Source organism: Staurois parvus, unplaced genomic scaffold, assembly GCF_062004578.1.
Source record: "Staurois parvus isolate SC_StPar_1 unplaced genomic scaffold, SC_StPar_1.0 ptg000415l, whole genome shotgun sequence".
Taxonomy (NCBI): domain Eukaryota; kingdom Metazoa; phylum Chordata; class Amphibia; order Anura; family Ranidae; genus Staurois; species Staurois parvus.
Window position 1 is genome coordinate 378,837 of NW_028318211.1, and position 16,957 is coordinate 395,793.

At 43.3% G+C, this 16,957-nt stretch overlaps 1 protein-coding gene across 1 annotated transcript; it reads left to right on the forward strand.

Moving 5' to 3' along the window:
- Positions 1-885: 885 nt before the first annotated feature.
- On the forward strand, positions 886-1,356 carry LOC149454800 (protein GVQW3-like). The gene has a single exon (XM_089686970.1). It carries the CDS (start codon positions 886-888, stop codon positions 1,354-1,356), a length of 471 nt encoding a protein of 156 aa, XP_089543096.1.
- The last annotated feature ends 15,601 nt before the right edge of the window (positions 1,357-16,957 follow it).

Sequence of the window (16,957 nt, forward strand, 5' to 3'; positions counted from 1 at the left end):
CCAAAACTTCTGAAGAGTAAAAGCCGCACTGAAAGTCTCAGTACTTACATGGCAAGACCAACATGTGAGATGTGAGACCTAGTAACTAGGGTACTTAAAAATAATCTCCCTTGGAATGGAATGATAGCAACAGGCCAGCAGTACAACAAATCCACTTATGATAATTAAAAGGAATTCAGGCAGCTTACAGATTCAGGACAAAGCTCTAGTGCCTAGCATTGGCTGAAGATAATTTATTGATACATATAGAACTGCTGTAACTTAAATAAATCCATTAATGGAAACAAAAGATGAAGAGTTCTGTTTTGTCTCCAGGACTGCACGTGCTATGCAGTAATAGATTCATTTACATTTTTCCAGAGCTAAAAGTTGTATTAACTGATTTTAATTTTAGGTCTTTTTGTTAGGTCTTTTAAAACAAAAGTATGACTATTGTGGTATATTTGTCCATAGTAGTTAAGTGCGGATAGATACATCACTGAATGATCTGAAGTATGTGGAGTAAGAATATTAGGAAAATATAAATTTCTCCTTATATTCAGGAGTGGTGGAAACCATCCTCTACATGTGCAATGAACTGAACTCTAAAGCACTTTTCTGCAATGGGCACTTTTATGTATTTTTTTATGTATTTGCACTTGTCATATATTTGTGATTTAAGCACTTAGCACTTTATACATTATTGTAGTGGGGGGGGGGGGTGTATACGAGGGGCAACTGAAAAGTTCTCAGCCTACCCATGAAGTATTTGTCTTAGCCCAATTTTATTTTTGCTGTTCATAGTACATATCTTTGCATGGTTCCATACCAAATTTCTCACAAATCACTTTTTCTTTGTTTCAGTTATTAAAGACTGAAGAGTAGAAGGTCATCATTGTCTGAAAGATGGAGAAAGTGAGCAAATGTGCTGTTATCCAATACCTGCTGAAAAAGGAAATGAGTGGACAGGACATGATAGAAATATTAGGGGAGGATGCCCCTTCCTATTCCACCATTAAAAAGTGGGTGGTGGAATTCAAGAGGGGGAACCCCTCTGTCCAAGGTGCCCCTCGCAGTGGAAGGCCAGCAACTGCATGTGCAGAGGAAAACATCACAGCAATCCAGGATCTCGTAATGGCAGACAGGCGTGTGACAGAACATTTCATCGCAGAGAAAGTGGGCATATCCAAGGAACGTGTTGGACAAATTTTAACAGTAGTGCTGGACATGCACAAGGTGTCAAGTCGGTGGGTCCTGAGAATGTTGACTGTTGAAAACAAACGTGGCAGCAGCAAGTATTGGATAACAGCACGTTTTCTCACTTTCTCCATCTTTAAGACAATGATGACCTTCTGCACTTCAGTCTTCAATAACTGAAACAAAGAAAAAGCTATTTGTGAGAAATTTGGTATGGAACCTTGCAAAGATATGTACTATGAGTAGCAAAAATAAAATTGGGCTAAGACAAATGCTTCATGGGTAGGCCGAGAACTTTTCAGTCACCCCTCGTATATACACACATTTTGATTTAGTTCATATATAAATGGCCACTAAAAATTGCATCCCTTGGACCCAACCCTCTACAAATTCCCCAACTACAGCCCTTACGACACCTCTCCATACTACTCCTTTAGCTAAATGATGATCTGAATTGGACCTGAGAGATCTGCAGAAGATGCACCATCCTGTAGAATCTCAGTACTAAGACACGCCCTATCCAGAACTGACCTTGCTTTGGTTAATGAAATTATGCTTTGTCTTTTCATGATTTTGTCTGTTGTCTAGGAGCCTGTCTTATCACATCACTCCCTTACTAGTGCTGACTTCAGCAACATACCTAAACTTAATCCTAGTACACATGGTCAGAAAATTGTACAAAAAATACAATTGTACGATAATCTGGTCATTAGAACACAGCTTTTGTCCAAAATTATTAGAAGGGACAAGCATGAAAATGTTTCTCTTATGATACCAGATTGTACGATTTTCATTTAATCAGTACCTCTTCACTTTTGATAAGAGGCTAGCATGCAAAAAACAAAACAAAACGGATGATCATTCATCCAATATTCTGATCATGTGTACAAGGCTTTACAGATTGTAGACTCAATTCCTTTTGACTCTTTCACCTAACCCTATTGCACCACTGATAGTGGAATTCATATCCCTAAACAAAGGTACTTCTCCACTACCTATTGTATGGGATTCTCCTAAAGTGTACCTGAGAGGGCTGCCTATTAACAGCTTCCTGACCACTGTATAAAAGAACTACTACTACAGGGCATCAGAGCTGGGCAAAATCACGCATATATATGTGATTTTGTATTTCCGGGTAGGGGGCACGAACATGTGCCGACCTACCCGCACTGCCATTGGCGGCAACAGCTGTTGATCCTGGCTGGAGATTCCCCGCTGGCACCTGGCGATCACCGAGAAACACTGTCAGAGGAGAGGTCTCTATGTAACCAATACAGATCTCTCCCCTGTCAGCTCCAGCATGCTGTTTTATATTGCTCTGCATAGCAGTGTGCTTACACAGTAAAGCACACACACAGACAAAATAGTAAAACAGCACACAGTTAACCCTTTGATCACCCCAAATGTTAACCCCTTCCTGCCCAGCGTCATTAGCACAGTGTCAGGGCTTTTTATTAGCACTGATCACTGTATTAGTGTCAGTGGGGATGTCAGGGACAATTAGTCAGTTCCCCCCTAGTGTCAGAATGCCTGCCGCAGTCCTGCTATAAGTTGCTGAACAGAGAGACCTTTTCACACATCAGCAGAAGCGCATATTTGGCAAGGCTCCAAAGTGTGTATCATGCAAGGTTTCAAAATGAGTATTGTGCAAAGCTCAGAAGAGCACATTGCACAGGGTGCAGGGGTGGGCAGCGCACATGGTGCAGGGCTCAGGAGTGGGTTTAGGGCAGAGATCGGGAGTGCATATTTCGCAGGATGCAGGGCTCCAAAGTGAGCAACACACCAATACATAACTTAACCTGTAATCCCACACTTTAGAGTTCTTTCCTCAACTCCCCCCCCCCATCAATACAAAGCTCCTCTCCCATTCCCCCCCCCCCCCCCCCCCAGTACAGATTTCTTCCACCACACACAGAAGTCGGCAGGTGAAGACAACTGGTTTACAACAAATGACAGCGGTAAGCACAGGGCCACTGCATTCCAACTGGAAGAAAAGCCCTGCGGATAGTGAGGTGTTTGATTGACTTCTGTTAAAGCAGTGTTTCTCAACTCCAGTCCTCATGGACCCCCAACAGGTCATGTTTTCAGGATTTCCCTCAGATGAAACAGCTGTGGTAATTACTAAGGCAGTGAAACTGATCAAATCACCTGTGCAAAATAATGGAAATCCTGAAAACATGACCTGTTGGGGGTCCATGAGGACTGGAGTTGAGAAACACTGTGTTAAAGGAACATATTGGAAATATTTTGTCGATCAGTGGCTGCAGCTGCTGATCAGTATATTCTAACAGTGGCCAGTCCTGCTGTAGGAATACAACATCCTGGTGGGGACAATTCCTAGATCCACCTCATTTGTGTGGATGGAGGAATCTGTTCGTGTATTTTTGTTCAGCTAGTATAACCAAGTATAGCCAACTTTAATTACCACTTTTCACAAGTGTTGACTGGTTTGTATAGGTTGCTGTGTTTATGTGGTTTGGCACTCGTGCTGTGTTCTTAACAAATCGTAAAGCTTCACTGAATTCTGAATCCAGATCTCTTAATGCCCCTCTGCAGGGTGCCACCACTTGGTGTCCTAGCCCTGGGATTGTACACTAAGCTGCTCAATGTACATTCTGAAGATTCTAGTGAACAGGCAGGTAAGAAGCTTTTATTACAAAAGAAAGAGTTTTAAAACAAGTCCTCCCTGACCTCTGTAGCTGCTTGTAGTTTGGACTAATGCATTCTCAAATATCACACCAGTGACTCTAAAGTTATCAGTATAAATTGAAAAATGATTGTGTTGTGCATGAAAATATGGGAAAATCCATATTTTAACCTTTGTGAGAGCTAGCATCAAATGGTAGAGTTTTAAAGCACACAGCCACTCTTTTTCTTATTTTTTTAAGGTCCTTTCTGCCCAATTTTATTTAAAAGAATGTGCCATGCAATTCCCTCACAGGGGCTTTCAGCATTTCACTCTTCAAAAAAACACAGATATTTAACCTCCTGGCTTGTACACACAATTCTGCCGCTCTGGCCTTCCACTTCAGGCTCACAGCTTTCTCCTGCAGACTCCTACCTAAATGGATTTATGCACACAGCTAGCAGCCCCTTGCTGTTCTGGCTCCCACCTCTCTTAGGTGGAGCTCTCCTGACTCCTGGGCAACGATCTCCTGTCTGCCGGGGTGGAGCCCAGAACCCTAGTCAGGTTGTTTTTTAAAGCCCTGCACACACCTGTACAAATAGTGTGCTGGGGGTTCATAAAACATGGACCCAGGATTGGAGATTTCATCCCTCCCAGATCACTTTGAAATCTCCAGGTTCCAGATCCCAAAACGGACTTTACGGAAAAATGAGGAAACTGAAATGCCAGTTTCCTCTGCATTAAGTAAACCCTCTGGAGCCCCTCAACCTGTTTAGTTGAGAATCCTGGGGTAAAACCTTGATTCTCAATGTGAGAGTGCCCAGAACTGCTACACCTTGCTTATATTTCCCCAATCAGACAGGAAGTAGGTACTGGGGAACCTGTAATAGTATAAGAAAAAAAGCATGAAACAAAGGAGGGAGTAAAGAATAAGGAAAGGATAAGCAAAAATAAAATAAACGAAAAACACAAGAGGTCTCCCCTGCAAAGGTGACATCTCTCTAAGGCAACCTGGCAAACCACAAGGAAGTTTACTACCAGTGGTGCATGCTGGGGTAGTATATTTATATTTGGAGAGTAGCCTGGTGAGGGGTCTTCTCCCTGGGGTTTGGCCTGGGAAGGTGTGTGTAGTAGTATGTGCTGGTTAGGCCTGATGATTGTTGGAGCCTAGCACAAAATGTCCTGCCTGGTCAAGAAGGATACAACATTCAAGGCAGAAAGCCAGGGGAAAATGTTGTACTGAAGGGTGAATGAGTCTTACCCTCAGAGGATCCTGGTACTCTCTTGGAGGAGATGCATAGAGGCACCCACTGCCTGGCTGTGGAGCTCTGAAGACAGCAGCACTGCTGTTATAAATCACGAGGCCCTGAAAAACAGTGCTGCCGACGTTTGCATGATGGTGCCTATTTTTGCAATATACTGTAATCCAGGTTTGCTTTATACAGTTTGACAGCGTGGTTGGAGTCTGGAAGAAATTTTGTTTAAGTTTTCGGCAGGCCTAACTCACTCTTCCTATGAGCCTGGAGCAATATAGTTATGTTATGAAACGCTTGTCACAGCACTTGATGCAGGTCCAGATGATGAACCGACAATGGGATATGTTAAGGGCAAGCTTGTGGATGAATATAGGTGTAGCACTACCTTCTTAGGAGTCGCTGAGTTTTGGGTCCCCCTAAAGCTTTGCACAGCCAGGCAACACACATTTTCTTCCACACTTTGCACATTGGAGTCAGAAAACAGTCCTTGAGCTTGGTTTTGTTGTATTTTTAAGGGGTTTAACAACTTGGGTGGGGTTGAGGGGTATATGGGATGCCCAAATACGGGCACCAAAATAGTCTCTCCTCTAAGAGCATCCAAAGCACTTTGGTGAACCTCCTCAGACCCCAGATGAATCCTCTTCTTCTTCTTCTATCCAGCTGCAAAACAGAAAGAATTAATAGTGAAGGTGCTTCTCTCGCAGAGTCTGCTTTAAAGACCAAAAATAGGAATAAGAACTGGAATCATAAGAGACAGTTTTCTTTACGATCCTATTTCCCAGTGTCACCAGAAAGATACCTGTGAAAAAGGTCTTGTGTGTCCCTGCTCTTGAAACTAATATTTTGTTAGTGAAGAAGCTCACAAAAAAAGGTTGCATAGTGTCTTTCTAAGGTGACAGTTGTGCAATCACAAAAGGGGATATCTTAGGGATGAACTATATCCGTTGAACTGCAATGAGGTGGTTAATACTGCCAAGGAGGAAAAACATTCAAACTGCATTCACACATGGCACAGAAGTCCTGACATAATAAAAAAAAATTAATTGAGAATGACAATGCAAGTGGAATACAAAATTAGTCCATTAGTGATCAAACAATTGAATGCACCAGCTGTATAAAAAAATGACAAGAAAAGCCTTTCCAAAGCAGAGTAGCATCAGAACTAAAAAAAAACTGGACTTAATTCATTCAGATGCAGCAAATAGAAAAAAATTACTTCAGGAAAAAGTGTTTTCCCACTTTTATGGATGATTACTCCAGATGTACAACACTATATCTGTTACACAACAAAACTGAAGTACCAGAAAAACTTAAACAGTATTTAGATCAAGTAAGCATCAATTTTGGCAAATGTCTGCGCCCAGACATTGGAACTGAATATACAGGTGATAAAACACAGGTGATTCTCAGAAAGCCTGACATATTTCAAACTACTGTACCATACAACCCAGAACAAAATGGGGGTTCAGAAAGAATGAGCCGTACTCTATGTGAAAGTGGAAGAACCATGCTGTTCGATGCAGATATGCCAACCACATACTGGGGGGGGGGGAAATTATGACTGCATGCTATCTACAAAATTGACTACCAGGAAAATCAATTGAGAAAACACTATATGAATTGTGGAATGGAAAGGCCCAAATCTGAACCATCTAAAATTTTTTGGAAGCAAATCCCAAAAGAAAAACAAAATGGGATGTGTGATCAAAGGAACATGTACTTGTGGGGTACAGTGAATCTCAAAAGGGATACAAAATTCTACACCAAGACAAAAACAATGTACCATCAGTAGAAGTGTAATTGTTGATGAAACGTCAGTGTGTTGAACATTTCATGAACAAAAACGCTTCAAAGTGAGGTAAATTCCACATCAGTGTCACATGAAGATAAATAACAAAGTGACACAGAAATAGAAATTAACACAGACAATCCAAATACTGTAAAAGTAGAAACCAGTCCACAAGAGGCTTCAATCAGGAAATTCACCATAAGCAATAAAGGCATTCTAGCCAAACGTCTGTCCTATGTTGCTTGCATAGCAGTAAAACCAAAGCCAGATTCATGGGATAAGATGCAAAGATTTCCAACCCATGAGAAATAAAATGGACAAGATGCTTTGGCAAAACCATTTACAAGAAACAGATTTATAGAACCAAGATCCGATATGGGACTAATATATAGTAATTGTTGAATGGGGGTGTTGGAATACAGTGTTTATGTATTTTGTGTAACAACTACATCAGTATTCATTAGATTCTTCAATCAGTAGATGACAGTGTTTATCAGTTTGAAAGCTGCATCTATTACAAACTGGCATTTCACTGTGTATCACTACCCTCTTGAGGGCCACTGTGTTTCTGGGTCCCTCTAAACCTTGCACAGCCAGGCAGCACACATTTTCCACACTTATATTCACATTCAGTGAGCTCGGTTTTTGTTATTTTATTAGGGGAAATAACTTGGATGGGGTAATAGGGATTATGGGATGCCCAGCTTGACTGAATCAATGCACAGGGACAACTCCCTTTCCATATACAGATCCTGGACTGTTCTCCTTAAATGCGGTCAGTCTTTATGGATCAGTAGCAAAAGCCACTTATGGGCTAGGAACGCAGCCCCTCTGAAAGTTAGCACAGATTGTTGCAAACCAAATGCAGAAGTATATCCTCTCCCCTGTGGCTCTGCTCTCAGCTCCACAGCCTGCAGACACTACCAGCCCTCCTGGCTGCTCTGAAGACCTCCCAGGACAAGGATAAAGGATTAAGCACACCGGTGTCCTTTGAAAGCTTGCTACAAGTGGCAGTCTCTCCCCTTGTAAATCTCTGGGTGTGCTGATGTACTCACTCTGTCCTCCTTAGTCCCACTGCTCCCAAGCATTTAGCTTGTTCACACCATAATGCTGAATGGATCCTCCTGAGCCAGAACAAGCCCCGCCTGGAGGCCAGCCCCCCCTAGTCCCAGACCACCGACAACCTCTTTAGCACTGCATCTTCCACCCAACTCCCCTGCGAGCATGCTCTCATATTTATGGCTTAGCCTACCGCACTACCAAGGCCTCAGAATCTGGGATTGATCAGACTCCCATAAACATGCAGATTTATGTCTCTAGCCCTTCCACCCACTGGCTTATGGAAGGTTCTATGGTCCTTCAGAACCAGTTGGAGGCAGGAGAGTCCCAACCTTCTGAGTCACCCAGCCTGATATGCAGTAACCTGACCTAGTTACAGACTTACACAGTTACCATGAGTCATACCATAATACATTTACCTACACTAACACTAGTTGCACACTAGAGGGTGCTATAACTGAATAAAGTTTCCTGTTTGCAATGAATCAAGCAGACAGGCACATGTGGACTGTGCACTGTGTGTTCTGTAGGGCTATATACAGCATTTCTAACACTGTCTGTGTCCGCTGTGCATAAACTGGGTGGACACGGACCTTTTATCAGCAGAAAATCTGTGAGCTGCTAAGACCTCATCGCCATGTCTAGATAAACATTGTGACTGTCACAAGAAAGTAAGAAGTGTCTTTGATATCAGGGCTTCACCTTTCTTTATTCTGTATGAGAAGCAAGATGGTAGCGCCCAGTGAAGGAACAAATTGGTTTTAGAGGGACATACTGGAAAGTTTTTGTACCCCCGATTATACACCAATGTCTACCTCCAAACTTTTTGAGATGGGAAAGAGGGACCTAGTATAGCAAAAAGTATGTAGGCAAAGGACATGCTCTCTGCCACGCCTTTAGTTATGTGGATGCCTCTAGTTATGTGGGCTAGCTCCACTTTAAGAATCTCCAAGGAACAGGAAATTTACAAGGTGACTGTGGGTGTGACGGGGGACAGCGCTGCATTACTATGTTAGGGGACATATGCCATGGTCGTATTTTATTTAGCCTGCACAACCCTCCCTAAATACAATGAAGTCATACATTCTTTTCACAAATCAAATTTATTTAGCTGGCACAAAACTTGCCCTTGTGATCATGTTTATTGTGAAACAGCTGACTAACATCATCTGCAAGAGAATACACTAAAAAAAGAAAAAACTTGTTCACATGAAGAATTGCAAGTTGTGCAATTGTGAAGTTAAAGGCAAGTGTTGTCATGTTTTTATGGCTTTTTGTTCACTGTGGATCAATAGTCTTTTGATGTTTTTTGTGAAATGTTTCTTTTTATGTTATTTGTGATTTCACTTACATCAAATAAATTGTGCTGCAAATGTTTAAGGCTTTGTTCACAGGGGTGTATATAAACGTATGCCTGTTCGGGGGCCATGTTTGCCCCCATGGGGATGCACAGGTGTTCCGTGCATCCCTGTGGAGGCAATACCATTCATGTCAACTGAGATGCAGGCGCTGGTTGAACTGGATGGACTTTTGTCAGCCAGACTAACTATGTAACTATGCATCCCAAATGATATGAATGTGACTACCTGCACAGGGGTGTATGGAACACCTGTGCATCCCCATGGGGGCAAACATGGCCCTCGCATGGGCATATGCTTAAAGAAGCAGTTTGCGTTACAGCGCTGCATTATTTTAACTGACAATTGCGCAGTCATGCAACGCTGCACCCAGATGAAATTTACGTCCTTTTTTTCCCACGAATTGAGCTTTCTTTAGGTGGTATTTGATCACCTGTGCGGTTTTTATTTTTTGCGCTATAAAAAAAAGACTGACACTTTTGAGAAAAAAACAATATTTTGGACTTTTTGCTATAAAACATGTCCAAAAAAATTTTTTAAATCAACTGTCGTCATAAATTTAGGCCAAAATGTATTCTGCGACATGTCTGGGGGGAACTGACTTGGTGTCACTGACATCCCCAGTGACACCAATGCAGTGATCAGTGCTAAAAAAAAAAGCACTGATACTGTACTAATGGCACTGGGGAGGAAGGAGTTAACAACGAGGGGCAATCAAAGGGTTAACTGTGTGCTGGGAATGTTTTACTAGGGAGCGGGGGGTGTGTGCTTCACTGTAAGCACACTAATCGGGATGGCTCTGCTCAGCCATCCCGAGCAGTGTGCACAAACTGACAGGGAGGAAGGCTGCAGCCCTCCTCCCTGTCGGTGATCGCCGTTAATCACGGGGCGCCGGCAGGTACTTTTTGGCTGGGACCCAGTGATTGACACCCGGGGCCACGAACGGTGGTGCGGGTAGGTTGCACACAGTAATATATGTAACCCTGCACACAGGGGCTGCCCTGCAGCAGTAAATCTACTGTGGGCGGTCCTAAAGCGGTTAAAGCAGAATTTCACTGAGAAATGAAAGTTCCACTCTTCCTCCCCCCTTCCTGTGCAAATAATGAAAACACTTTTTTTTTGGGGGGGGAGAGTACCTAGTTTTGACACGTACCAACTCCCCACCTGCACTGGAATCACCTAGGCAATCCCAGTGGAAGTTCACACCCCTCCCTCCCTGCAACCTTCTGGGACACATCACAGGTTCCAGGATGCTGTGGGACCTTTACAGAGTGCAGCATGCTTCGTACATGTACAGTGGGTCGCAGGGAGTCACAGACGGCTTCCCACACTCAGCCAGGGACCTGAAAACTGAAGAACCAGCACACGAGGATAGCACTGGATCTCTGGACAGGTAAATGTCTCTTTATTAGAAGTTAGCAGCTACAGTATTTTTGTAGCTGACTCTTAATTTTTTAAAAAGTGACTGAAGAACCTCTTTAAGTATGCCTGTGTGAATGTGGTCTACGAATTACATGTCCTACTGAGCAAACCTTTGGTTGGCATCGTGCTGCTTGTAATTATGCATTGAGGTTAAAAGCCAGTTGTCAAAAACGCATGCAGTTGTCAGGTCCCATGAGCCCGGGTTCACACTGATGCAGTGCTCAACTCAGGCTGAAAATGTATCTAAACCCAGGAATGAAAATGTAATATATTACAGCTTACCAATCTTTAGATGTTGTAGCTGCCTTAGTTTTCTTTTTTCAGGCTTCAGTTCTAGCGTGACAATACTCACGTAATGTGGTTACTCTAGGACAGGACTACAGAACACCTACCCTTCTCCTCATTTTCATAACGTGTGGGAAAGGTGTTCTGTAGCTCACAGTGGTAACCTGACCTTGCGTGATAAGATTCAGTGCAGCAAAGACACTGGGCCAGATAACCTATTGTTGGGTAGACAACTATTTGGTGCATTTGGTTCAAATGCTGCTTTATGCATTGACATACCTCCTTAGACCATGTCTCTCCACACAGTACGGTCCCCTGCTGACTTGCACCATCCATAGGCAGCCTAACTCTTCCATAGGACAGAGATATTAAATCCAATGCAAGAAAAATATACAGAACTGCGCCAAAGGTTCAGAAAGGGACCTACTCTAAAATGGAAGCTGCTATCCAGTCTTTGATGTGAAACACTAAAAAATAAAGTAATGTAAATAATGAACAGCACTACTCTACTCCCAACAATTCATGAACTACATATACACACAAACACACTATATTGCCAAAAGTATTGGAACACCTCTCCAAATCATTGGATTCAGGTGTTCCAATCACCTCAATGGCCACATGTGTATACAATCAAGCACCTAGGCATGCAGACTGCTTCTACAAACACTTGTGAAAGAATGGGTCGCTCTCAGGAGCTCATGCATGGTACTGTGATAGGTTGTCACCTGTGTAATAAGTCCATCCATGAAATTTTCTTGTTGCTAAATATTCCTCGGTCAACTGTTAGTGGTATTATAACAAAGTGGAAGCAACTGGGAACAGCAACTCAGCCACGAAGTGGTAGGCCACGTAAAATGACAAAGTGGGGTCAGCGCATGCTGATGCGCATAGTGTGCAGAAATCATCAACTGTTTGCAGAGTCAATAGCTAAGGACCTCCAAACTTCGTGTGGCCTTCAGATTAGCACAGGAACAGTGTGTAGAGAGCTTCATGGAATGGATTTCCATGGCCAAGCAGCTGCATCCAAGCCTTACATCACCAAGTGCAATGCGAAGCGTCGGATGCAGTGGTGTAAAGTATGCTGCCACTGAACTGTAGAGCAGCATAGACGTGCTCTCTGGAGTGACGAATCACACTTGGCTGGTAATCCAATGGACGTGTCTGGGTTTGGCGGTTGGCAGAAGAATGGTACTTGCCTGACTGCATTGTGTCAAGTGTAAAGTTTGGTGGAGGGGGGATTATGGTGTGGAGTTGTTTTTCAGGGGTTGGGCTTGGCCCCATAGTTCCAGTGAAGGGAACTCTTAAGACGTCAGTAAACCAAGACATTTTGGACAATTTTATCCTCCCAACTTTGTGGGAACAGTTTGGGGATGGCCCCTTCCTGTTCCAACATGACTGCGCACCAGTGCACAAAGCAAGGTCCATAAAGACATGGATGAGCGAGTTTGGGGTGGAGGAACTTGACTGGCCTGCACAGAGTCCTGACCTCAACCCGATAGAACACCTTTGGGATGAAATAAAGTGGAGACTGCGAGCCTTGTCATCCGACATCAGTGCCTGACCTCACAAATGCGCTTCTGAAAATAACTAGGACCAACAGGTTGTCACATTTCATTGCAGCATGTGGTCAAGACACTGTAAATGAGTGGTTTGATCTCACCTTGTGCAAGAGTCATCTATTCTGGCAATGTCCAGTTTTCCTTATAAAAAGCCAGTAAACTGGTTTTTAAAACTTTCTCAGGCCAACCAACGCTATTTAGACACTTCCAAACAAGAAGATGCGGATGAGGATAACCTGTGTGCAGTTTTTAGATCCCTTCCTTGTAAGGCTTAAGGTAAGCAGTGGAAGTATTATAAGTGCCTCCACAAGATGGCCTTGCAATTTTCCTATGGTGACTGAATTAAAGCCTGTTCTAGACACATGGAGCAAAAAGCATGTTTTCACTGGAGGAAGTTATGACCTTGTGAAGGGGAAGGTGTCCAGCATTTGGAATCACCCCTTTGGTTGGTGAGTCCTTCGTGAGACTGGCCAGATACATGACTTTACCGTTAGAAAATGTTGTGTCCTTCAAGGAAGTACTTATTTACTGCATTGCTCATAGAAGATGAAGCTTAAATTGACAGCAAGCATTTGCGAATCAGGATAGACTGGCTTCCTGCCACAAGATGCATGTCTGAGTCAAGGGGACTGCAGTGCAAGGGTTAGTTTCCACTGGAGGCTAGGAGCAGATAACGGTCCTGCTTATGGGTTAATGACCTTCTACGGTCCTGTCCAGCTCCCCTACAATAACTGCCTGTCTCCTGGAATCTCCTCCATGCTCTTGAGACTGTGCTGGGAGACACAGCAAACCTTCTGGCAATAGCATGTATTGATGTGCCATCCTGGAGGAGTTGGACTGCCTGTGCAACCTCTGTAGGGTCCAGGTATCGCCTCATGCTACCAGTAGTGACACTGACCCTAGCCAAATGCAAAACTAGTGAAAAACAGTCAGAAAAGATGAGCAGAAAAAATGTCAGTGGCCTCCACCTGTAAAACCATTCCTGTTTTGGGGGTTGCCTCATTGTTGCCCGTCTAGTGCACCTGTTGTTAATTTCATTAACACCAAAGCAGCTGAAACTGATTAGCAACCCCCTCTACTACTTAACTGACCAGATCAATATCCCAGGAGTTTAATTGACTTCTTGTTATACTTTGATTACAAAGTTTTCCTTTATTTTTTTTTAACATTGTATACATAACAAAAAAAAAGGTCTAACAAAAAAATGTAAAAGCGAGTAAATAAGAAAAGTTCACTGTTACCAAGTACATTCACTTTAATGTTGCTCACAGCAGAATCTCGGCAGGTGTTGTGCCTTGGGAGTACCTGTTGTCTGAATACCAGCTGCCTTACATTTAGAATAACAGAGCTGATTCAACTATATTATTATGTTTTAAAACTCTTAAAGGAAACCTGTAGTGAGAGAAATTCTGAGGCTGATCTCCTTTTGAAGTGCCATTGTGGTTATCTCTGGCTTCAATACTTGAGATGCAGATCAGGAAAGTCACAGTGAAGTAAAACCCTTAAGGTTTTGTACAAAAAAACAAACAAATGCACCCTTATTAAAGTGGTTCAAAACCAAAATGTTTTTACACTAATACATTGCCTGCATTAAGGTAAAAACTCCCCACTACCTGTTCCCCTCCCCATCCCTAAACCTTCACCTGTCACCTATCTAGCGCTGTCTTGGCTGCAGCTCTACTCTCCTCTACCTGGTCTCACAGGTGACACTGAGAGCAGTGGTAGCCATAGTACCTTGCTGCTGTCAGTCAAACTCCTTAGAGGAGAATTTGGGGCTTGACTTGCTGGCTCTGTGCGTGTCTATGGATGCAAACAGCCCAATTTAGAGCCTGCCCACACAATTGCCCCCTTAGAACATGGGCTTGCTGCAGGGGCATTAGGAAGAAGGAGCAGACAGCACCAGCAGTGGAGTGCCAGAGAAGAGGTAAGGGACCACAGTGCAGGTAAGTATAACATCTTTTTGCTTTAATAAAAAAATAGCCTTTAATATCACTTTAATGTTTAAACAATTTTCTTTTTGCATAAGAGCCTTGAAAGCATTGCAACCACAATCAGTGGATAGCGGAGAGAATGCATTGGCCCCTGTAGACTCTTTCTGCAGCCACTGGTTTACAGCAAAATACAGATCTTCAGCTAAAGGGATGGCGTATGTGTTGATGGGTTACAGGTGTATTCACATCACCACACTTGTGCTGCATCAAGAACTATGAGTCCCTCTGTTGCAGTGGTAGACTTGTAGCCAGCCCTCCTTGCTCGGTGCACACTGGGCCTTTACTCTCATTCCTCCTTCTCTGGTGTACATGCTTATTAATGCTATTGAATGTGAGTTCAATATTAAGGCAGCACCCTGAATTAGAAGTGATCCATACACCCGATGCATCTGTATACCCTGTGGCTTTGCTGCACATGCCTCACTGTCCCATGATACGTACACCTGTACTTGGACATTTTAAAGGACACACCATGGAGCAATGTCCTGTTCCATCAGTCCAGCTCTCCTATCACCTCACACCCAGTAATAGCTTGGGATTCTGCCAGGTGTTTGTATTAACCCACTGGTGTACACGACTTGTTAACTCTGTACCTGTGGCTAGGTCTCTAGGGTCCTAGACCAGACTTTAAACAGTTGATGAACTTTACTTGGAAAATATGCAACAGTACAGTTCATGAAAACATAGAACACATGAGTCCCATTCTAGCTAACTATTCCCTGGCTGCCCAGGCATTCCATCACAGGTAGAAGTCCATGCATGGCAAAGTTCCCTTGGGGTAACAGTTGCAGGTTGCTCCTGGTTACATCCTCATTGTTGGATCTCTCTCTCTTCTCCCATGTGGTCCCCAGCACTCTCTATCCTGAGCCTTCCCCCTTTTTATAAGTACCACAGGGTGAAGGGCAGAGCTCAGAAAAACACAGGAAAAGGGCAGACCCAGAGTTAATCCTTTCCCATCCCAGGCAGCCTAGAATCCCTTTCTAGCAACAAAACTTGTAGGCACCCGCCTACACTCATAGTTTTCTCACAGATTCATGTGAATGAATACTGCGGCTGTGTGGGTTGGGAAAGAACCCCCAGCACAGAATTGGCTGAAAATTCTAACAGTGGGTGCCCCTTCTGTCTCAACAGAACTTGACTACTCAATCGACTTTTGTCAAAGGAAACAGAATGACGCTGAAGATCACCTGTAGCCACATTTGTTGCAAGCACTATTCGGGTATGCTGACAACTAGTGCTGGTGACTGTCAAAATACAATAGCCCAGCAGGGAGGTCTCACCCATCCATGCCACTGCAGTGCTTTCCTCACATCTCCCTCCACAGCCCCCCACCCCCAAACGATTTTTTGCATCTCACCTATCTGGCCCAGCCAGGCCATCTCCTGGTATCTCCTGGCAGAAGCCTTCTGTATTTATTATAACTGACAGTGGTGAATGGGGAGCAGAGGGCAAGAGCTAGAGGTGGAAGAACACAGCCATGTTGTGGCTGAAAAAAAGCCATTGGTTCCAAAGGCCACATGAAATGGAGTGGCAGGCCAGATTCAGCCCATGGGTCTTGTGTTTGATACGTGTTCTAGAGCCTTTTATTCCTAACTGCATACAGTTGTTTCAGGCTAGTTGGCCATCATCTGTGCGTTGTATGGAAACCATGGCTTGTAAGGAGTAGTGCTTATGGTGAGACACAAGTGTACAATCAAACGTGTTATGGTGAGGTGGGTCAAAAGAAGCCAAAAAGCCCCCCCCCCCCCCACATAACTAGTATTAGGTGTTGGAATGTTAGAGTGCCTTTTATATTACTTATTTATGAAATATAGAGTAAGCTCTGGTTCATGAAGGAAAAGTAAAACTTTTAAGTCATATATACTGATTAATTTTCAGATGAACAAGCTAAAACTGTCCAAAGCCATTTTAAAACTCCATCTGATTCTCTTTTGAAGAATCTTGAATCACTGGTTGTAGACAACACAAATTTTACTATACCAAGGTAATATTGCCACCTTCTGATCAAATCTGAACAGTACATGTAAGCTGTGAAAATGTCACTGTGGTATGAAATTTACCAAGACATAGCCACGTTACCTGTAGTGTAACTACATTTCTTGTGTCTGAGTGTCTGTGTAGATCTTTTCCTATAATGTACAGTATTGGCTGGAACACTCAGCAGGTCATGCATCATAAAGCATTCTCCCAGGCCCCAAGCACCTATATGCATGTTTGCAACTGTTTGGTGGTATGATGAAATACGGTCCAATGATATATGCTATGGTGAAATTGTATGATGAACTTGGTATGTTAGGCCCAGATGCCAAAGCACACTGACAAAATTCAGGCTCAGTCTAGCTGTGTCTTTTTGAAGATTTATTGCTGTACTTGAGCACAGGCAGCAAGGCCGTCTTTAAAATTGATTGGACCCTAGGGCAAACATTTTCTTGG